Source organism: Mesocricetus auratus, unplaced genomic scaffold (genome assembly GCF_017639785.1).
Source record: "Mesocricetus auratus isolate SY011 unplaced genomic scaffold, BCM_Maur_2.0 Super-Scaffold_6731, whole genome shotgun sequence".
Lineage (NCBI taxonomy): Eukaryota > Metazoa > Chordata > Mammalia > Rodentia > Cricetidae > Mesocricetus > Mesocricetus auratus.
Genome location: NW_024429185.1, coordinates 10,510,713 through 10,527,897, shown reverse-complemented (window position 1 = coordinate 10,527,897; position 17,185 = coordinate 10,510,713). Strand labels below are relative to the sequence as shown.

Sequence of the window (17,185 nt, the reverse complement as noted above, 5' to 3'; positions counted from 1 at the left end):
GACATTTTCAGACATTTAAGAGCTCTCCCAAGGCCTTATGATCTGACTTGAGCTGAGGCAGAGCTGAGTTCAGGTTCATAGCAAAGTCCCAGGGATTCTCTCTGTGATGCATAAAGTTTTCTTTTGATCTCTTTCCTTACATGTGCCCAACCATGCTTGTAACTGCAGAACAGAAGCAGCCAGGATAGAGAGACCCCATGCTTTGCATTCATTCTAAGAGCAGAAAGAATGATCTGGTTGTGCTTGGAACATGAGTACCTCTTCTGGAGGCAAGAGGTTAGGAAGCAAAGGATTCCTAAGCAAGGAGCCTACAGCATTCTCTGGCTCCAGCCAGGTTTTAGCATCCGGAACTTGCTGCAGCTGGGATTCAGGGAGAGGAAGGTGGGATAGGAGGAGGGGAAGACAGAGGTGGGGGAGGGAGGGGTGAAGCAAGGGGAGCTGGTGAGGGATAGGCGCGGGGAGGGTGGGATGGGGGGAGCGCTGGGCGCCGGGAGCTGAGTGGACGGCTGAGACGGGCGGCGCACGTGCAGCAGCTCCAGCGAGAAGCGAGTTGTCAGAGCTGGGCTGCGTTTCCATCTGCGAGCTCCGTGCCCGCTCCCAACAAGGTGATGGGCCGGCAAGCGTTTTATCTGGCCGCTGGGACGCTCGCTGCTTGGGGCTTCCTCCCTTAGACCCCCTTCTTCTTCTCCCTTGGGTCTGCGTGTGTGTGAGTGCCCTGGTTTGGGGGTGAAGCCTCCTGGAAGGGGACCCCCGTCCCTGCTCGTCTCCCCTTCTCTCCAACCCGTCCTTGCTGATGCATGCCTTCCAGGGGTGCCCCCATCTTCGTGCCCAGTATCTGACACCGCTTCCTACCCCTGGTTGTGTCTCCTTCCCAGATGCTCAAGGTGTCAGCCTTATTGTGTGTGTGTGCAGCGGCTTGGTGCAGCCAGACTCTTGCAGCTGCCGCGGCGGTGGCTGCGGCCGGGGGGCGGTCGGACAGCGGTAATTTTCTGGATGAAAAACAATGGCTCACCACAATCTCTCAGTATGACAAGGAAGTCGGACAGTGGAACAAATTCCGAGACGTAAGTGATGCTCACCCATTCACCCAGGAGCATTTAGCTTCGGGGCTGGCATTTTGCTGTGGCTGGCAGAGGTGGAGAAGGGGCTTGGTTTTCTAAGGAACTACAGAGGTGGGGTGAGAAAGCTTGACAGTGTTGCTGGAGAACTTAGCTGTCCCCACTCCTTACCACACAGCTTCTGTAGGAATTTGCTTGTTGCATATACCTCTGAGTTAGGTCACTCATGTTCTCTCGCTTCTTACTGTCCACCTCAGGACACCCTAATCTTTTGCTCCCCAAAAGGTTTGGAAAGTAGCTGCTTCACCTTCTCAACTTTTGAATGGTGTTTCTGGCACTAGGAAACACAACAGAGGTGCCTCTGCGTTGCCTGGCTATAAAGTAACTAGGATCGATCTTGTTACTAATGGTCCATTAAGGAATTGGAGGGAGTAGGTAGAAAGATGTAACATTTATAAATGCCAGCTCTCTGACGGTGGGAGGTTGTTTGGCATTATCAGTTCGCAGAAGTCGAACTGCTGCTGATTACGTAAAATTGCTCATCAGATTCTGTTTCTACAATCACTTACCCTGGAAGACTTTTTTTTTTTCCATCGGCACTTGGTGTTATAGGGAGGAATGTGAGCTGTAATGAAAGAGTTAAACTGTTAGCATACCTGTGGGAGTTGTCTAAAGAGCTCTTTCAAAGCAACTAGCTTTAGAGGCACCCACATTTGTTTGCCTGGAGTCAATGGACAGGACATACTAGTCATCCCCACCTGGTATGAATGGAGCCCTATGAGAATACTTGCTGCTGTGTTCAGAGCCTTGAACTTGGTTGATGCCCTGAGGAGGTCGTTCTGACCTCTGAATCCCATCCCTAGTCCACCCTGTAAAACCCAGGGGTTTGAGAATTGGCAGACTGATTCATCTTCCTTGTCTAGCCGCTTAATGGCATTTGTGAGAATCGTCACTGCTTTCCGGTTTGTGAGACAACTTCTCTATCATATTAGCTAAGATTCGCACTGTTAAGAAAACAAATGGAGGCTTGGACTAATTCTCATCCAGGATATATCATTCTCTTCCACCACTTCCCCATAAAGGAATTGGCAAGGGAAAATATCACAGAGACCAAAGAAATGCGATCATAGTCCAAATGTAAATACAGATGATACACAACATGAATGTATGCATGGAAAATGACTGGTCTCATTCTTCCTGCCAGACTCGGTTTTGCTTTATGAATGAAATGTGAACATCACTATTTTAGTAAATGAATGTTCTTTACTCATGTAAAGACTGAGCTCTTGGCTACCTGCTTTAAGCTAACACTAATATTAAGTACAATAAGAAGTAAAAAAAAAAAAAGCAGATGTTTTATACCAAGAGAAGATCACCATTTATCATGCCTTCACTTGAGAATAAAAATATTGAATATTTTGGCAGTGTTTGAACAGCTCTTCCAATATTGACATATATTTATTGAATAGCTACTATCTTTTAAGAAGAATCTTAGACACTTCTAAAACACTTTAAATCCTGAGTGTCCCAGAGTTCTCTTGGTTTAGTTGAATTACTTTAATATTAAGAGAAAACAGTAGACTTTTGGACAGTTTTGAGCTTTTGAATTGTGACAAGCTGAGTTGCTTACTATAAAAGTAAATATGCTAGGTTTCAGTGGAAATAGAGTGTGTCCATTACATCACTCTCAGGGCTTTTTATATGCCATCATTGGAAAAGTCTACAAAAAAAACCCGTTAAGTCAGCAGGAGGATTTTCTGATATATACTAACATATCCATTTTCACATATGCATCCAACAAAATGTAACTGATTTAAATTTTAAAAACTGAAGTCTTGTTTTAAAGTAGCCATGGTAGGAAAACAATTTCATTTAATGAGGATCACTAAAAGTAGGCAGGGAGATAAAAAGAACTGTGATTAAATTTATCTTTAAGTACCTGTTGCTCCTTGATAATGACAAAATGAGAGCTGACAGAGTGGCTTCCATTCTGCAAAGGGCATCATGTGCAAGCTTCTGCAGACTACCTGAAAAACTGTGGTCTTCATAGCGTCTTTCCCTTGGAGTAAATCATTCCTTCACATTTTTATTAGCCCAAAAAGAGCTGATATTTAGTCACTTTTAGATGTAAGCACATGGTTATAAGGCATTGTTTGAAATGTGAATTTACTGTGGTATAAGTCTAACTCTAACGTTCTGTTGGAGATTTCTGTGGAAAATGATGAGTTTGTGCTCAGGATAGAGAAAGGGAAGCAGATAAGGGGATCTGAGACCATTTTCATAAAAACAATTTAACTTAAGCAAATTCTTTCCATGTTTGCTTCATAAGAAGGTAATTGACAGAATTTAAAAATATAATTTTTCAGTATAATTAATTCTCCAGGATAATAGATTTGAAATTAAGTCTTACATACTTTCTTATAAAGTTAATATTATTTTATAAGTAACCTCTTGAAAAGTTCAACTTTGCCTTCCTTTGAATTATATTTCAAAACTTTATTGTATATATAATTATAATTGAATAGCCTTAATTTAGCATTTCTTTTTTACATTTTAATTTAATATATATATATATATACATTTGTTGTAGTAAATATTTAAAGATGAGGAACAAAATATCCTTAGTAACAATTTCCTCACTAAAAATTAAGGAAAATAATGAAAATAAGGGAATACTGAGCATGAGTGTTAATAAAGGAAGAACTTTGAATATTTTTGGCTACTCTTTACTACTAATTTTCATGACACCTTTTGTCTTATATTTCTGGCTTTTCTTCCTATCCAAATGTAATTTTATAACATAGGAAAATTTTATTTCTTTGATGATCACTTCATAAGTAGTATAAAAATTGAAGCTTAAATTCACAGAATTTAAGAATTATAGAAGAAGTCAAGATATTTAAAAATTACTAGCTAGATATAGCTAGATATAGTATATACAAGGTATACTTACGTAATCAAAGCCTAAACTCTCCTCTCAACAATGGGGTGTGTGCTCTGTAAACATACTAGTTGCATTCCTTTCTTTTCATTTTTGATGCTCTGCTTGATTGTGATATTAATTGTACAAGTTTCATAGGGAGAAGTATTTGGGGAGCATCACTACTTTGTCCAAGAGCTGGAACATAATATCATAACTCATTCTCTCTTATATATTGAGATGATTAGGAGGAAACTGAGTCATTAACTCAGATGGCTCATATATTACATACTTTAAACTTTTGTGATTCATAAGTTCAATTAAAATATTCCCTTTACCATGTAATAATTGAGCAAAGAATTTGCTAACCAATGAAGAACTCTGCAAAGCATGGTGCAATACCATCATTAACCCTATATATTATTGATTTCACTGAAGTATGTGTGGTGATTAAGAATGACAATAAAGACAAAATATGAGAGACCTCCAAGTGCTGTTCATTGGAAGGAGTCCAGTAAGAGCAGAGGGGAAGGAATTCATATAGCCATAATAATTTCAGTCCACCATACAGCAAAGTCAAGGTTATACCATGAAACTAAAACAAAAAATCCAAATTAAAAATATGCTTCAAAAATTACCTAGACTTAATTTTTAACTGCTTCAATAATGATTATCATTAATGTTATAAAATCCACAATAAAATTTTGGATCTAATATTCTACTTAAGTAATTTTTTAATGTTTAGTGGCAGTAACAGAATCTATTAAAAATTAAGAATTTAGCCCACAACTAAAGGACAAGTATAAAACTCTGAAAATGTAATGTACATAACAAGGCATTTTTGTTGTATGTGAAATCTCTGGATTTAACTCAAAGGTCTCAAGTGTCTCTGAGGCTTATTGGCAATAATTTTACTTTGTAAAAATAAAGCAGGTTACTAAAGTTTTTGAAGAGTGACCTTCCTTATCTTCTATATTTCTTTCAACTCATCTTTTCATCTTAGCTGAGCTTCTTGAATGAGTGGATCATTGGAGACAAGGTGGTTCATAATGATTGATCATTCCTGGGACATGGAAGAGCAAGGGCTCCAGAGAGTCTGTTCTGGTTGTTGAATATTGTCTTTTGTGATGGAGACAATAAAACAATTGTTTTTTTCTTTTTTATTATTTATTTTTAAATTTAAATTAGAAATAAGGTTGCTTCACAAGTCAGTTCCAGGTCCCTCTCCGTTTACCTCCCCTCCTCCTGTGCCCTCCCTCCAACCCCCCCATTATCCCCTCATTTCCCCAGAGAGGGTAAGGCCCTCCTTGGGGTTGTCCATAGTCTGTCATTTCATCCAGGGCAGGGCCTAGACCCTCCCCCAAGAGTTCAGGGTAAGAGTGCATCTCACATTGTTGGATGGGAGTCTAAAGTCCATTTGTATACTCAGGATAAATACTGATCTACTGTCCAAGGCTCAGTAGATTACCTAGGCCTCCTCACTGACACCACCATTCAGGGGGTCTTGATCAGTCCCATGCTGGATTCCCAGGCATCAGTCTGGGATTCAAGAGTTACCCCTTGTCAGGTCAGCTGTTTCTGGGGGTTAATCCCTTTGGTCATCAGTCCTCCATTACTGTCTTAGTTACAGTTTGCAGTGCTGAGAAGAAACACCATGACCACAACAATTGTTATAAAGGAAAACATTTAATTGTGGCTGGCTTACAGTTCAGAGGTTCAGTCCATTATCTTCATGGCAGGTAGCATGGTTCTAGAGAAGGAGTTGAGTATCCCACATCTTGATCTGTAGGCAGCAGAAGCTGTCTATTTCCACAGTGGGTATAGCTTGTGCATAGCAAGTCTTAAAGCCCACCCCACAGTGACACACTTCCTCCCACAAGGCCACCCCTGCTCCAACAAAGTCACACCTCCTAATAGTGCCACTCCATATTGAGGGGGAGCATTTTTTTTCAAACCACCACAAACACTTAAACTTATTGTATTCTTATTTATAGAAAATTATGAAAGGCTCTTTCAGTTGTCTGTGGCTTTAAGGTCATGGATACATGCCTATTGAGACTTTGAGTAGCAGGGATGACCTTAGCCTAGACGATGTCTCCCCATTGGTACTGCTTGTGGTTAGTAGCTGAATTTTACTATTTTTCTTTGCAGCAGTGCATAACCAAAATATAATTAATGATCATTAAGAAATTGTTCATAATGTGAGTTAATTTAAATAGTTCATGTTTAATCTCTGTCCAGGAATACCTTCTCAGTAATGAATTCCTTACTTCCTTTATATTGCTATGATAGACACCATGACCATGGCAGCTTATGTAACATGACTAATAAAATCCAGAGACAGATACTGGTATTCAAGCTGAAGATCTGAAAAGCAAATAAACCAAGCCAATAGATAGTTCTTACCTCTATGAAAGCTTGGGAGATCCTGCCCTCAATATTGGCTGGAGACTATTGCCTGTGGTTGGGGGACTGAATGTCAATATCCAGACCCTCTTCTATCTTATATACCTCTCTTGTGCTGGGATTAAAGGTGTGAGCTCTGTTTTTAATCCAGACTAATTCACTTTCAAGTAACTTTGGGTGGCCTTGAACTCATAGAGATCCATTTGCCTGTCTCCTGAGTCTTAGGATAACAGGTGTGTGCCACCATTGCCTGAAATCTGTGACTAACTGGCTTGGGCATTCAGATCTTCAGAAGCTTTTTGAGATCATAAACAATGTATCACCATAAACTTATAAATGAAAGTGTTTAACTTTGTGCGTATGGTTCCAGAGGACTAGAATTCATTTCCATCATGGTGGGAGGCATGGTATTGGAGCATTACTTCTGTCTTGTTCTACAAGCAGGAAGCATAGAGAGGGCTTGCTGGAGATGGCATGGGCTTTTGAAGAATGAAAGCTCGCCTACCTCCTCCATCCTAACTACATCTCCCAGTCCTTTGAAAATAGTTGTAAAAATGTGGGGACAAGAATTTAAATATATGATCCTATGGGAGGCATTTTCATTCTAACCATCACAATGCATGTCCAATGTTTATGTAAGTGTTTATAATCAATGTTTCTCAAAAAGAACATTGTATCTGTAATGGTGATTATGTGTGTCTATGAGCATACATATCTATGTGAATTTTGTGTGTGTGTGTGTGTGTGTGTGTGTGTGTGTGTGTGACTAGGTGCATGTGAGTGTATTTATGAATCCACATTCCAGATATTGAACTGAGGTCACCACACATGCTAAATGTGTACTGTGGTACTAAGTTATACTTCTTTTTTCCCTCAATATATGTTTTTTGTTTAAATTAGAAATGTGAATGTTTCACATGTCAGTCCCAGCTCCCTCTTCCACCAATCCTCCCTTGTCTCTCCATCAGTCCCCCAGCCCCCCACCCAATCCGCACATCATTCCCTAGGAAGGGTGAGACCCTCCTTGGGGAGATCTCTAAAGTCTGTCATTTCATCCTGGGCCGAACCTAGGCCCTTCCCCATGTGTCCAGGCTGAGAGAGCATCCCTCTATTTGGAAGGGGCTCCCAAAGCTCATTCATTAACCATGGTGAACACTGATCTACTACCGAAGGCTCCAGTGATTTCTGTGGCCTCCTCACTGGCACTACATTCATGGAGTCTGGATCAGTCTCCTGTTAGTCTCTCAGCCATCAGTCTGGGATTCAAGAGCTCCCCCTTATCCGGTCAGCTGTCTTTGTGGGTTTCATCATCATGGTCTTGACCCCTTTGCTCATCACTCCTCCATCTCTGTCACTAGGTTCCTGGAGTTCAGTTCAGTGTTTAGCTGTGGGTATCTGTCTCTGCTTCCATCGATCCCTGGATGAAGGTTCTAGGATGGCATAAGGTAGTCATAACCTTACCATCAAGGAGGGGCAATTAATGTAGTCTCTCCACTATTGCTTAGTTTGCCATTTGGTGTTATCCTTGTAGATCTCTGGAGATCTCACTAGAGTCAGCTCACTCCTCAAGCCTATAGTGACTCGATCTATTATGGTATCTCTCATCCTGCTCTCCTCTATTCTTTCTTCAACTCAAGCTTCCTGCTCCCCCATGCCTTTTTCTCCCTCCTCTTATCACCCTCTGTGTTTCTTGCTTCCCTCTCCTTTCCCATGATGTTCCCAATGGGCTCAGCAGATCTTGCCTCATCCACTTCTCTGAGGTATCTTGCATCTCTCTTGGGAACCTCCTTATTTCCCAGACTCACCGGCACTGGGATTGCAGGCTGACACTCCCCTGATCCATATCTAAAATCCATATATGAGTGAGTACATACCATGTTTGTCTTTTTGTGTCTTGGTTACCTCACTCAGGATGGTTTCCTTTAGTGCCATTCATTTGCCTGCACATTTCAAGATTCCATTGTTTTTCTCCGCTGAGTAGTACTCCATTGTGTAAATGTACCACATTTTCTCTATCCACTCTTCAGTTGTGGAGCATCTAGGTTGCTTCCAGGATCTAGCTATTACATATAATGCTGCTATGAATATAGTGGAACAGACATCCTTGTTGTGTACCCCATTTCTTGCATTGTATTATAGTCAAAATATAGTTTTCTCTTCAGAAGTCTGTTAACTCCTTACATTTTCATCAGAGTATTTTTTTGTCTGTATTTTACTTTGGTGTTTTGGCACTGTTTAGTTCTTGGGAGTCTTTTTTACTATTATGAACACATTTTCAGGTCCTAGAGGTGGAGAACTAAAGAGTGAAGTCATATTATTATGGGACTGGATTTGATACTGTATAAATCCCAAAGATATTTTATCTACAGAAAATCAATATAATTCTTAAAAGGGGGAATAGAACACCACAGCTATTATAAGGAAAATGAATCATGGGGAAGTAAGGACTGACACTTTTCTGAATCATGAATCCAGTCATAGGAGTCCTAATTTTGACATGGTTCTGTTAATCCTCCACATACCTGTGTCTTCATTCTCTCCCCCATATCACTATGGATCTACCAGTATGGATTTATAGTTGATGTTTCTTATGTCAAGTATCACAGGATAAAGGATGTAGGCCAAGGGATGTCTCTTCATTTGCTGTGTTGTGGTCCTGGTGTCAAATAAGCTTCTCTGTTGAGAAGTCTACTTTGTTGTAACCATTTGGTCAATCTCTCTTACAAACCCTTACACATAGAATTCATTGTGAAGCAAAAAATATGCATTACTCTTTCATAATTCTAATGAGTTCTTTGAAAATTAGCTATGTGGATATTATTTCTCCTTGTGTATTTCATATATTTATATGTATGCATATTTATCATATATGTATTGTAATACATTGTTATATATTTAAATATATGTAAAATAAAATGTGTTATATACATATATATCTTTGTATAGGTACAGAGAGCATAATATCAAAATTGAGATCATCATATGGAATATAGATCTAGGCATATAGACATCTGAATTAAACACATTATAGATAACATTTTCAATAGAAAGCTCATAACCATTCCTAGATGATTTCAATGCACATTAATTTTCTGTCTTACTCTTGGTTAGGTTGAGAATGGTCACAGTCTTCTTATAGGAAGTAGGCTTCTTTGGCACTGAATCCTCAAACTTGTGACTTACATGTACAAAAGGAGCATCATGCTAAACTAGAAAGCATTTTATGTTGGATTTCTATAATAAGTCTATGGGTTGGATGCTTTTATATCTCATGAATCTGACTCAGAGTGACATTTTATGCTCTTATTCAGTTTTCAGTTTGATGCTTACATGATCTGGGTCATAATGTTATTTTATTTTATTTTATATACTTACTTCTGAAGGAAGATTCTTGAATCTTTTGTACATATCATCCAGATCCCGAAGCTCTTGGAGTCTTTAGATGTCTTTTCTCATTTGTGAAAATCTTTTTATCTTATGTGCTCTCAACATTTAATTTTTGTTTTGGTTTTTGGACTATGAAGTTCTTATTGCTCAAGGTCGGAGTCCTACACCAGGCTACAGTTCACATAGCATTACTACAATAACTCTATCAAGTTATTACAGATTACATTGAAGTATAGGATATTACACTCACTTTATATTATATTTCATTTTACATTGCCAAGTGGAAATCTTTTAAGTATTACCTCTTATAACTGTGTTGTCTTTTATCATCCTGTTCCATTTCTGACTACACAAAGATTGTCCACTCAGTCTAGCAGTTTCAGAGTTAATTTGTGAGGCAGTGACCTTCATTAATGGGAGATTTTCATCTAGCAAAGATTCATGAGGTTTCTAAGAAAAGTACCTCATTCATGTGTTGACCTGAGAGTGCTCATGTATGACTTCTGCTTGGATAGAATTAACCAGAATGTATTTACATGTCAACATTTTGCTACCAGGGTGACTAGGAAATTTAATCTCCATTGGAGAAAGACTAACTGACATTAAGAAAATGTTTGCCATATCTGGTGGTGGATGGAAAGTATTGATGACTACTTCATTTGACCACTCTCTAATAAATTTCATTGTAGATATCTCTTGAAGGAATTCTCAGTATTATGTCCTATACCTACTGATACTGTGAGTTTTATCATTGCCTGTAAGCTGTTTGTGTTGTTTTCAGTACTTCCAACATGATGCTTTGCCATGTCTCTATTCTTTTAACCATGAGGAACAGTATAAGGAATGCCTCTTAGGGCAGAGCTGAGATGCCTGGTAACCAAGCCTGTTTAGGAATGTGGCAGCAGTTACATGTTACTTGTAAGAGGAACTGCTGATGGTCAGAATCAATAAAGAATATCTTGTAGGGTGTTAAAAGGAGGCTAATGACAAAGCTTATTTTCCTGTATCAGCATCACTTAGCTTGTTTTCTGGGAAGCCTTTTCGACTACAACTATTTGATAACCCATCTGAACTATGTTCTGAGGCATCAATAATTATTGATAAGTTGTGTGTGTGTGTGTGAGTGTGTGTGTGTAAGAATCTTTTACCAGAGTAACATTAGCAACCATGGCACTGTCCAGTTCAAGTAGCTCTCACTCTTGTAAACTAGGGACTCTCTTTTGGGTACTAGTATCATGGGGCAACTAAGAGGAAAGTGCAGCACACCTGACTTGTCAGACCCTGCAGTGCAGCCTTTGCATTCTTTCTATGCTACCTGACACCCCAGGTGGCAGACAATTAGAAGGCTTGAACTGAACTCCTTCCTTCAGAAATAGAACCATGGTGTTTTGTTGTTTCAATGACCTAATGAATAATAATAATAATCTTTATGATTTTATGAGGTATAAGGACAGTTGTAGAAAATTTAGTGTTCTGTTTTCACAATTGCTTCATGAGAAAGTATGCTGTTGATTACTTTCATAGTACTATTTCAATAAGAAAAAGAAAATTTAAATACATTGCTATTGCAGCAGCCCATATTTTATTTTTTTTTTAGCTTTTAGCATTTGGCAGCTTTGGTTGTAGACTTTAATAGTTTCAATATATTCTATGTTATGAAGATGAATTATATGTAATAGGTGGATACTTTATAAGTAAAATCCAATTGCAAGTGAAGTATATGTGACCTGCCTAATTGTCTGTATTATGCTCTCGGTTCTTATATGAATTTATAATTAATATTGTGCTGGTCTGTCTACTTAATTGCTATGGGATCCCATTATTTAAATATAACATCTCTGTTTTCTGAACACATGAGGAAAAATAAATTATAACTCAATTTTCCACGTTATTTTTATTGATTTTTCTGAATTTATATGTTTATTGTCAGTATACTCTATAAAAATTCAATATGTTAATAGGAAATATACCCACTATATTATACAGTAGAAATAAATGGGCTTAATTATGAATAGAAAATAAATAAATATTTAAATATATTATAAAAGAAATTTTATCAATGAAAAAGACATTATAGTGAAACCAGAGGCTCAGAATTCTTAGAACAATTACAGGCTTCTTTATGTCTTCTCAGGTGAGGAGTTTACTGTGAGTTCAGCAATTCCGGTGTAAAAACTGAGACCAGTTGAAGAAAAATGTTTTAACAAATTTAATGGCAGTCACTATAATCAAATGACTTCAAATAAATTAAATGCATAAATTGTCTGCATTTTGCACGGAAACAGTATTCAGTTTTATTTACCTTGCTCAAGTTAGATGATGCCGAGAGAAGCGGGTTTATTGAAACTATCAAAAGAGGTAATTACTAAAAGTTTAAGAAAATAAGGCCTGATTCTTGCTTGGTTAACAATTGAAAGTATTCTAATCAGAGATGGATTGCTTGTTGTGTGTGCTTTATTTTCCTTCTTCCAATGATAAGATGAAATATAAGAGTACACCAGAAGATATTTTGGAAACCCTAAAATAATTGCTTTAGGTTGAAGTAAAAAAAATTCTCAATTACCTATCTTTGTATCTTGTCTCTGTTGTTGACAATTTGTGAATAAACGAATTACATTTGTAACACATATTTTCCCATGGAATAGTTCAGGAAATGAGGTGCAAAGACTCATACTCAGTTAGGTACAGTAAACTTTATCTCCAGTATTGATAATTCCCAGTTTTAGAAGAAGTCAAATCATGATAAAACTATCACAACTCAAACATTTGGCAAGTCAAAATGTGTGTGCACATATAATTTACTCTAAGTCACTGGAGAGAATTTTGTCCACTGGTGAGAATTCATTGTTTTTCCTTGGATTGCATGGTTGATTGAGTGCTGTGGCTTGTTGCTGGTGCCTAGGGCAAGAAAAAGTATCATACAGTGTATGCTGTGAGTCCCTGCAAGGATCAAAGTTCTAATCACACCATCTATGATGTTTTATAGCATCCTGAATCTGCAAAAATATCATATGACAAAAAGACTTAGAACTGGACTGGCATTGGAGAGCCAAAGTTCTTGGCCTTAAGCACAGGAATGATAATGTTTTCTTTCCTAGAATGAGTATTTTATTTGTCTATCATAGACGGGGAGTTTTGAGATATAATATATCATTTAGTATAGTGTTTCATATACAGAGTATACATTCAATGTAAAATGTAGTTAAAAGTATAAAATTTATAATGTTAAATGTTATAAACAGATTTTAAGTAGCATTTTTTAAATTTTAGTACACATAATTTCAAGCACTCTATATCCTAGAAACTTCAAATTCTATATCAATGAAGGATTTTCCATCCTAACAATCTCCAATACCTTGATTTCTACTAAAATTACTACATATTTTATGTAAATGGAATCATGCCACAAGTGTTCTTCTTTACTTTGTTAATTCTTTATGTTGTGCATTTGTGTGTATCTACAAGTTCATATTTGTGTGTGTACAATTTCACACTCATGTGTGCACCTGTTTGCGGGAATTCATGAGCACTTATGTGTCTATGAATGTGGAGGCAAGCTTACAATGGATGCTCTCCTCAATTCCTTCCAGCTTATTTTCTGACAGTTTCTAACAGCATGGCAAGAGTAACTGGCCAGTAAGACCCAGAGATGCTTCCGTCATCCCCAGTGGTGTGATTACATGTTCACACCATCACACACAGTGTTGTTGTGGATTGAACTCAGATATTCCTGCAAACACTTTACTGACTGAGGTATCTACTCATCTCAGATTTACTTCATTTCTAAGAGTTAATATTCAATTTTACATACACATTGTTTTTGACTGTTCACACGATTATGTGTAATTAGCTGTTTCTAAGGCATAAGAACTATTTTTACCATCATTATGGATATGAAAAACTGTCAAGATTCTACTCCTAGTTATCTATGCATGTACCCACAAGGGGAATTACATATTATGTGGTCGTTCTGTTTTTCATTTTGTAAAATTTCATTTACTGATGTGGTTGTATGTGTTTAGCAAGTCACTGTACATGTGTATGTGTGAATTCCTGGGGTTAAGGACAGCTTGCAGGTATCAGTTCCTTTCTTATAGTACATGGTTCCAGGGATGGGACTGAGGTATTGTGTCACATGCCTTTCCATACTGAGCTGTATTTTTGAATTTTTATAATATTGGATGCATTGCCTTGCATTTCCACCAATAATGCCACAGATATCAATTGGTTTATATCTGCAAAACAGCTCTGCTAATGCATTTGGAGTGATCCCTTCCTGTGGCTTCAGTTTCAAATTTTGTACAGATTGCTGGCCACTTGTCTATTATCCCTAGAAACGAGTCTTTTTAAGTACTCTACCCATGTTTCCTTTAAACATTTTGAGGTTTTTATAGTAGAATGTTTAAAAAAAGCACTTAAAGTAATGATACATTAAATGAATTTCCTTTTAAAAAACAGGAAACTGAGTTTCAACAATTTTAATCAGTCTGTTCAAGACTGGTGATATTTAGGCCTAATCTTTAAAACTCATATATATTTCTTTTTTTGTTAATAGTTTAAAATTTTAAATGAGTCACAACAGGTAACTAACCACTGTGTTTTGTTGTTGTCTTGTCATTTAAATGCTCCCACAGAGTGTTTTCTTGACAGTTTGACTCAGATGATAAAAGTAATTTGAAATTTTCCACAGATTTTAATACACTTTAGACAAAGGGACCATGATAACACTGCAAGTTGGTCAATTCAATTGTAGTAGTAAAAGATATCTCCGTATTTATCATTCACTCATCTTAGAAAAGCCTGTATGTTTTCATCACATACTCTCCAAAACTAAGTAATTATTCTCTTTACATCACTGTATTTGAAAATGGCTTACCACTGACATTTTATTAGTGAATGTCTGCAATGATAGTGCCATTCAGGATATTTGAAGTGGCAAGGATCTCTGTAAAACTAAAACAGAATGAAACCAGTATATATTCTTGTAGTGAATGTTGTTTGTGTCTATGTTTCTTGGAAGCTATTAGGGCACTTATAACAGTACCCAACTTACAAATATTATACCTGTAGCATTTTGTTGATGTCTTTGTTCTTGCTAAAAATAGTTTTCTTTCACCTCCAGGACATTTCAAATGAATGGGAAAGGTAAAGGAGCTGTTTTCCTCTTTGAAATACTAGTAATCTATAAATTCTTGTCATATATAATCATTGCATATATTTTGTAATATAATTATATTCCATGTTGAATGGGGGAGGTTTGGATAAATTCAACAGCCTCTTCCCATGATGGATCATTTAGTTCTCCATTTTCCTAGTTTAATGGCATTTTAGTGGTGGGATGATATTAACTGTTGAAAAAATAAAATACAAAGGTGTGATGTCTTGGTTGGTAAAGGGCTCAATACACTAGTATGAACTTCTACCTTAGAGCCTCGGCATCTACAAGAACATGTCAGCAAAACAAATCCATGTAATAGCAGTTCCTAGGAAGCAGACTCAGGAAGACTCCTGGGGCTTTCTGGCTCACCAAGCTAGTTAACCAGGGAAGTTCTGGGTCCAGTGAGACACTCTGTTGCAAACAAAAAATAAGACGGGAAGAAATAAGGATACCTGATGTTGATCTATGCCCTCTTTATGCACACAAGTGTGTCTGTGCCAGGATACAACACGTACATCTGCACTACATACACATAGTAACAAATTCAGATTATACTTACTATTACGTACTTTTAATAACTTTATGGCATGGTGAGATTGTTTGATCCTCAATTCCCACATGGAGGAAGGAGACAATAGATGCCTCTAAGTATGAATTTATCACCGGGCATCTATCTACTTGTGTGCCATAATGAATAGGTCCACATACACAATATATGCACAAACAATAGATACAAATGTAATAAATGTGACTTTCTTGTCTACATCTATTTTTAATATTACTCCCATCTGGAATTTTTTTTTCAGACAGTAAATATGTTAATCACGGAACATGCTTTTACATTTTGGGATTCTGTAGTGAAAAAACACAATGAAGTGTCCACCGGGCATATGAAAATATAAAAAAATTAAAGTAGAGATACTTCCTTATTTCATTCTATCTGGAATCAAGAAAAAAATGAAAATCACTCAATGCTGCATTTTCACTTACAATTTATATGAAAGAGATGGTAAAATAGATATTTTCTGCTAAAAATTTTAAGAAAGTCAATGGTAAATTCACACATTTATGGTAAATGTTCCAAATAATTCTGTAAGATTTTAATCCTGAGTAAAGAGTGAACTCTTAGTTTATAGAACACATATGCATATTCTCTCTCTCTCTCTGCCTCCAAATATATATATAACATCACCATTCCTGTGAATGGAAAAATATTAGTTACATCTACTAACAATAGTAATCTGATAGTCCCTTAATCAGGGATAATATTTATTTTTCTACCAGATACTCTGCAACTTTCAAAAAATTGACATAAGGTTTGTCTGCAAGACACTTAGAAAGACACTGACCCCCTGGTATCTGCTTGAGAATCTGTTTTAGAAGATGGAATATTTATGGGCTTTTCATGACTTACAGTATGATATGAAATTCTATGCAACATAACTTGTCTCCCAGAGAGGCTGTCTGAGGTGCCCTTGGCAACATCCGATGTTCTCATATGTCCCTGAGGCTATAGGCTTCATCTAAAATGAATATCCCCTGGGGCAGAATTTTTCAGGAACACTGTAGATACAACATTAACCTGGGATCACCTGGGAACTTTTTCTTTGACATGAAATATAATTTCTTGTATTTTAAATGTGCCTTAGAGTTTTATAGAATTTCTGTGTTTAATAAATCTCTGTGAATAAAGTCTTAATTCACACTTATAACTAAGAGAGGGCTAGTATTACATCTGTGGAATTTGAACCCAGGCAGACTTTTACACAGATCAACTCATTTGGCAGTATCTACTTTTGAATATGTTTGATAAACTTTGCTTCTCAATGTATCTCTTATTCAAATAATTTATTTTGGATGGGAAACCTTTACTTTTATTTGCATTTCAAAATAAAAATTACAAAAAACATAGTGCTATTTGAAATGGGGATGGAAATGTTTAATGTAGATAACAAATTCACAATAAAGATAGAAAACATCTGCATTGTCTTTCAAGAATAAAATACATGTGAAAAAGTCTAGTCTACATATACACAAGGCACTACATTTTTAATATAATGAAGACTGCCGAGGTCATTGACTAAGATTGGAAATCTAATTCCAGAATTGCTTTGTTCCTACTAGCTGAATGCCACCTGGTTTCTGTTGCCAAGAGCTTCGTGTTTATTCTTGGAGAGAGTGCCCCTTTATTTCCATGTGTTGTTGGCTGCAATTGTGGATTCTGCAGAGTAATAAGGCCAGCTTGGCATCAAGCAT

At 37.1% G+C, this 17,185-nt stretch overlaps 1 protein-coding gene across 3 annotated transcripts in view; it reads left to right on the top strand.

The window, feature by feature from the left end:
* Positions 1 to 259: 259 nt before the first annotated feature.
* Positions 260 to 17,185, top strand: part of Spock3 (SPARC (osteonectin), cwcv and kazal like domains proteoglycan 3) — a 347,623-nt gene continuing 330,697 nt past the window's right edge. For 2 of the 3 annotated variants that reach the window (XM_040742237.1, XM_005075174.3), the window contains exons 1-2: positions 260 to 381; positions 876 to 1,064. In XM_040742237.1, coding sequence (XP_040598171.1) covers positions 876 to 1,064 — 189 coding nt within the window. In that variant the 5' untranslated portion in view covers positions 260 to 381. Of the gene's footprint in view, positions 382 to 487; positions 606 to 875; positions 1,065 to 17,185 lie in introns of those variants that run through there. The other variant, XM_005075173.4, reaches the window with a different exon arrangement.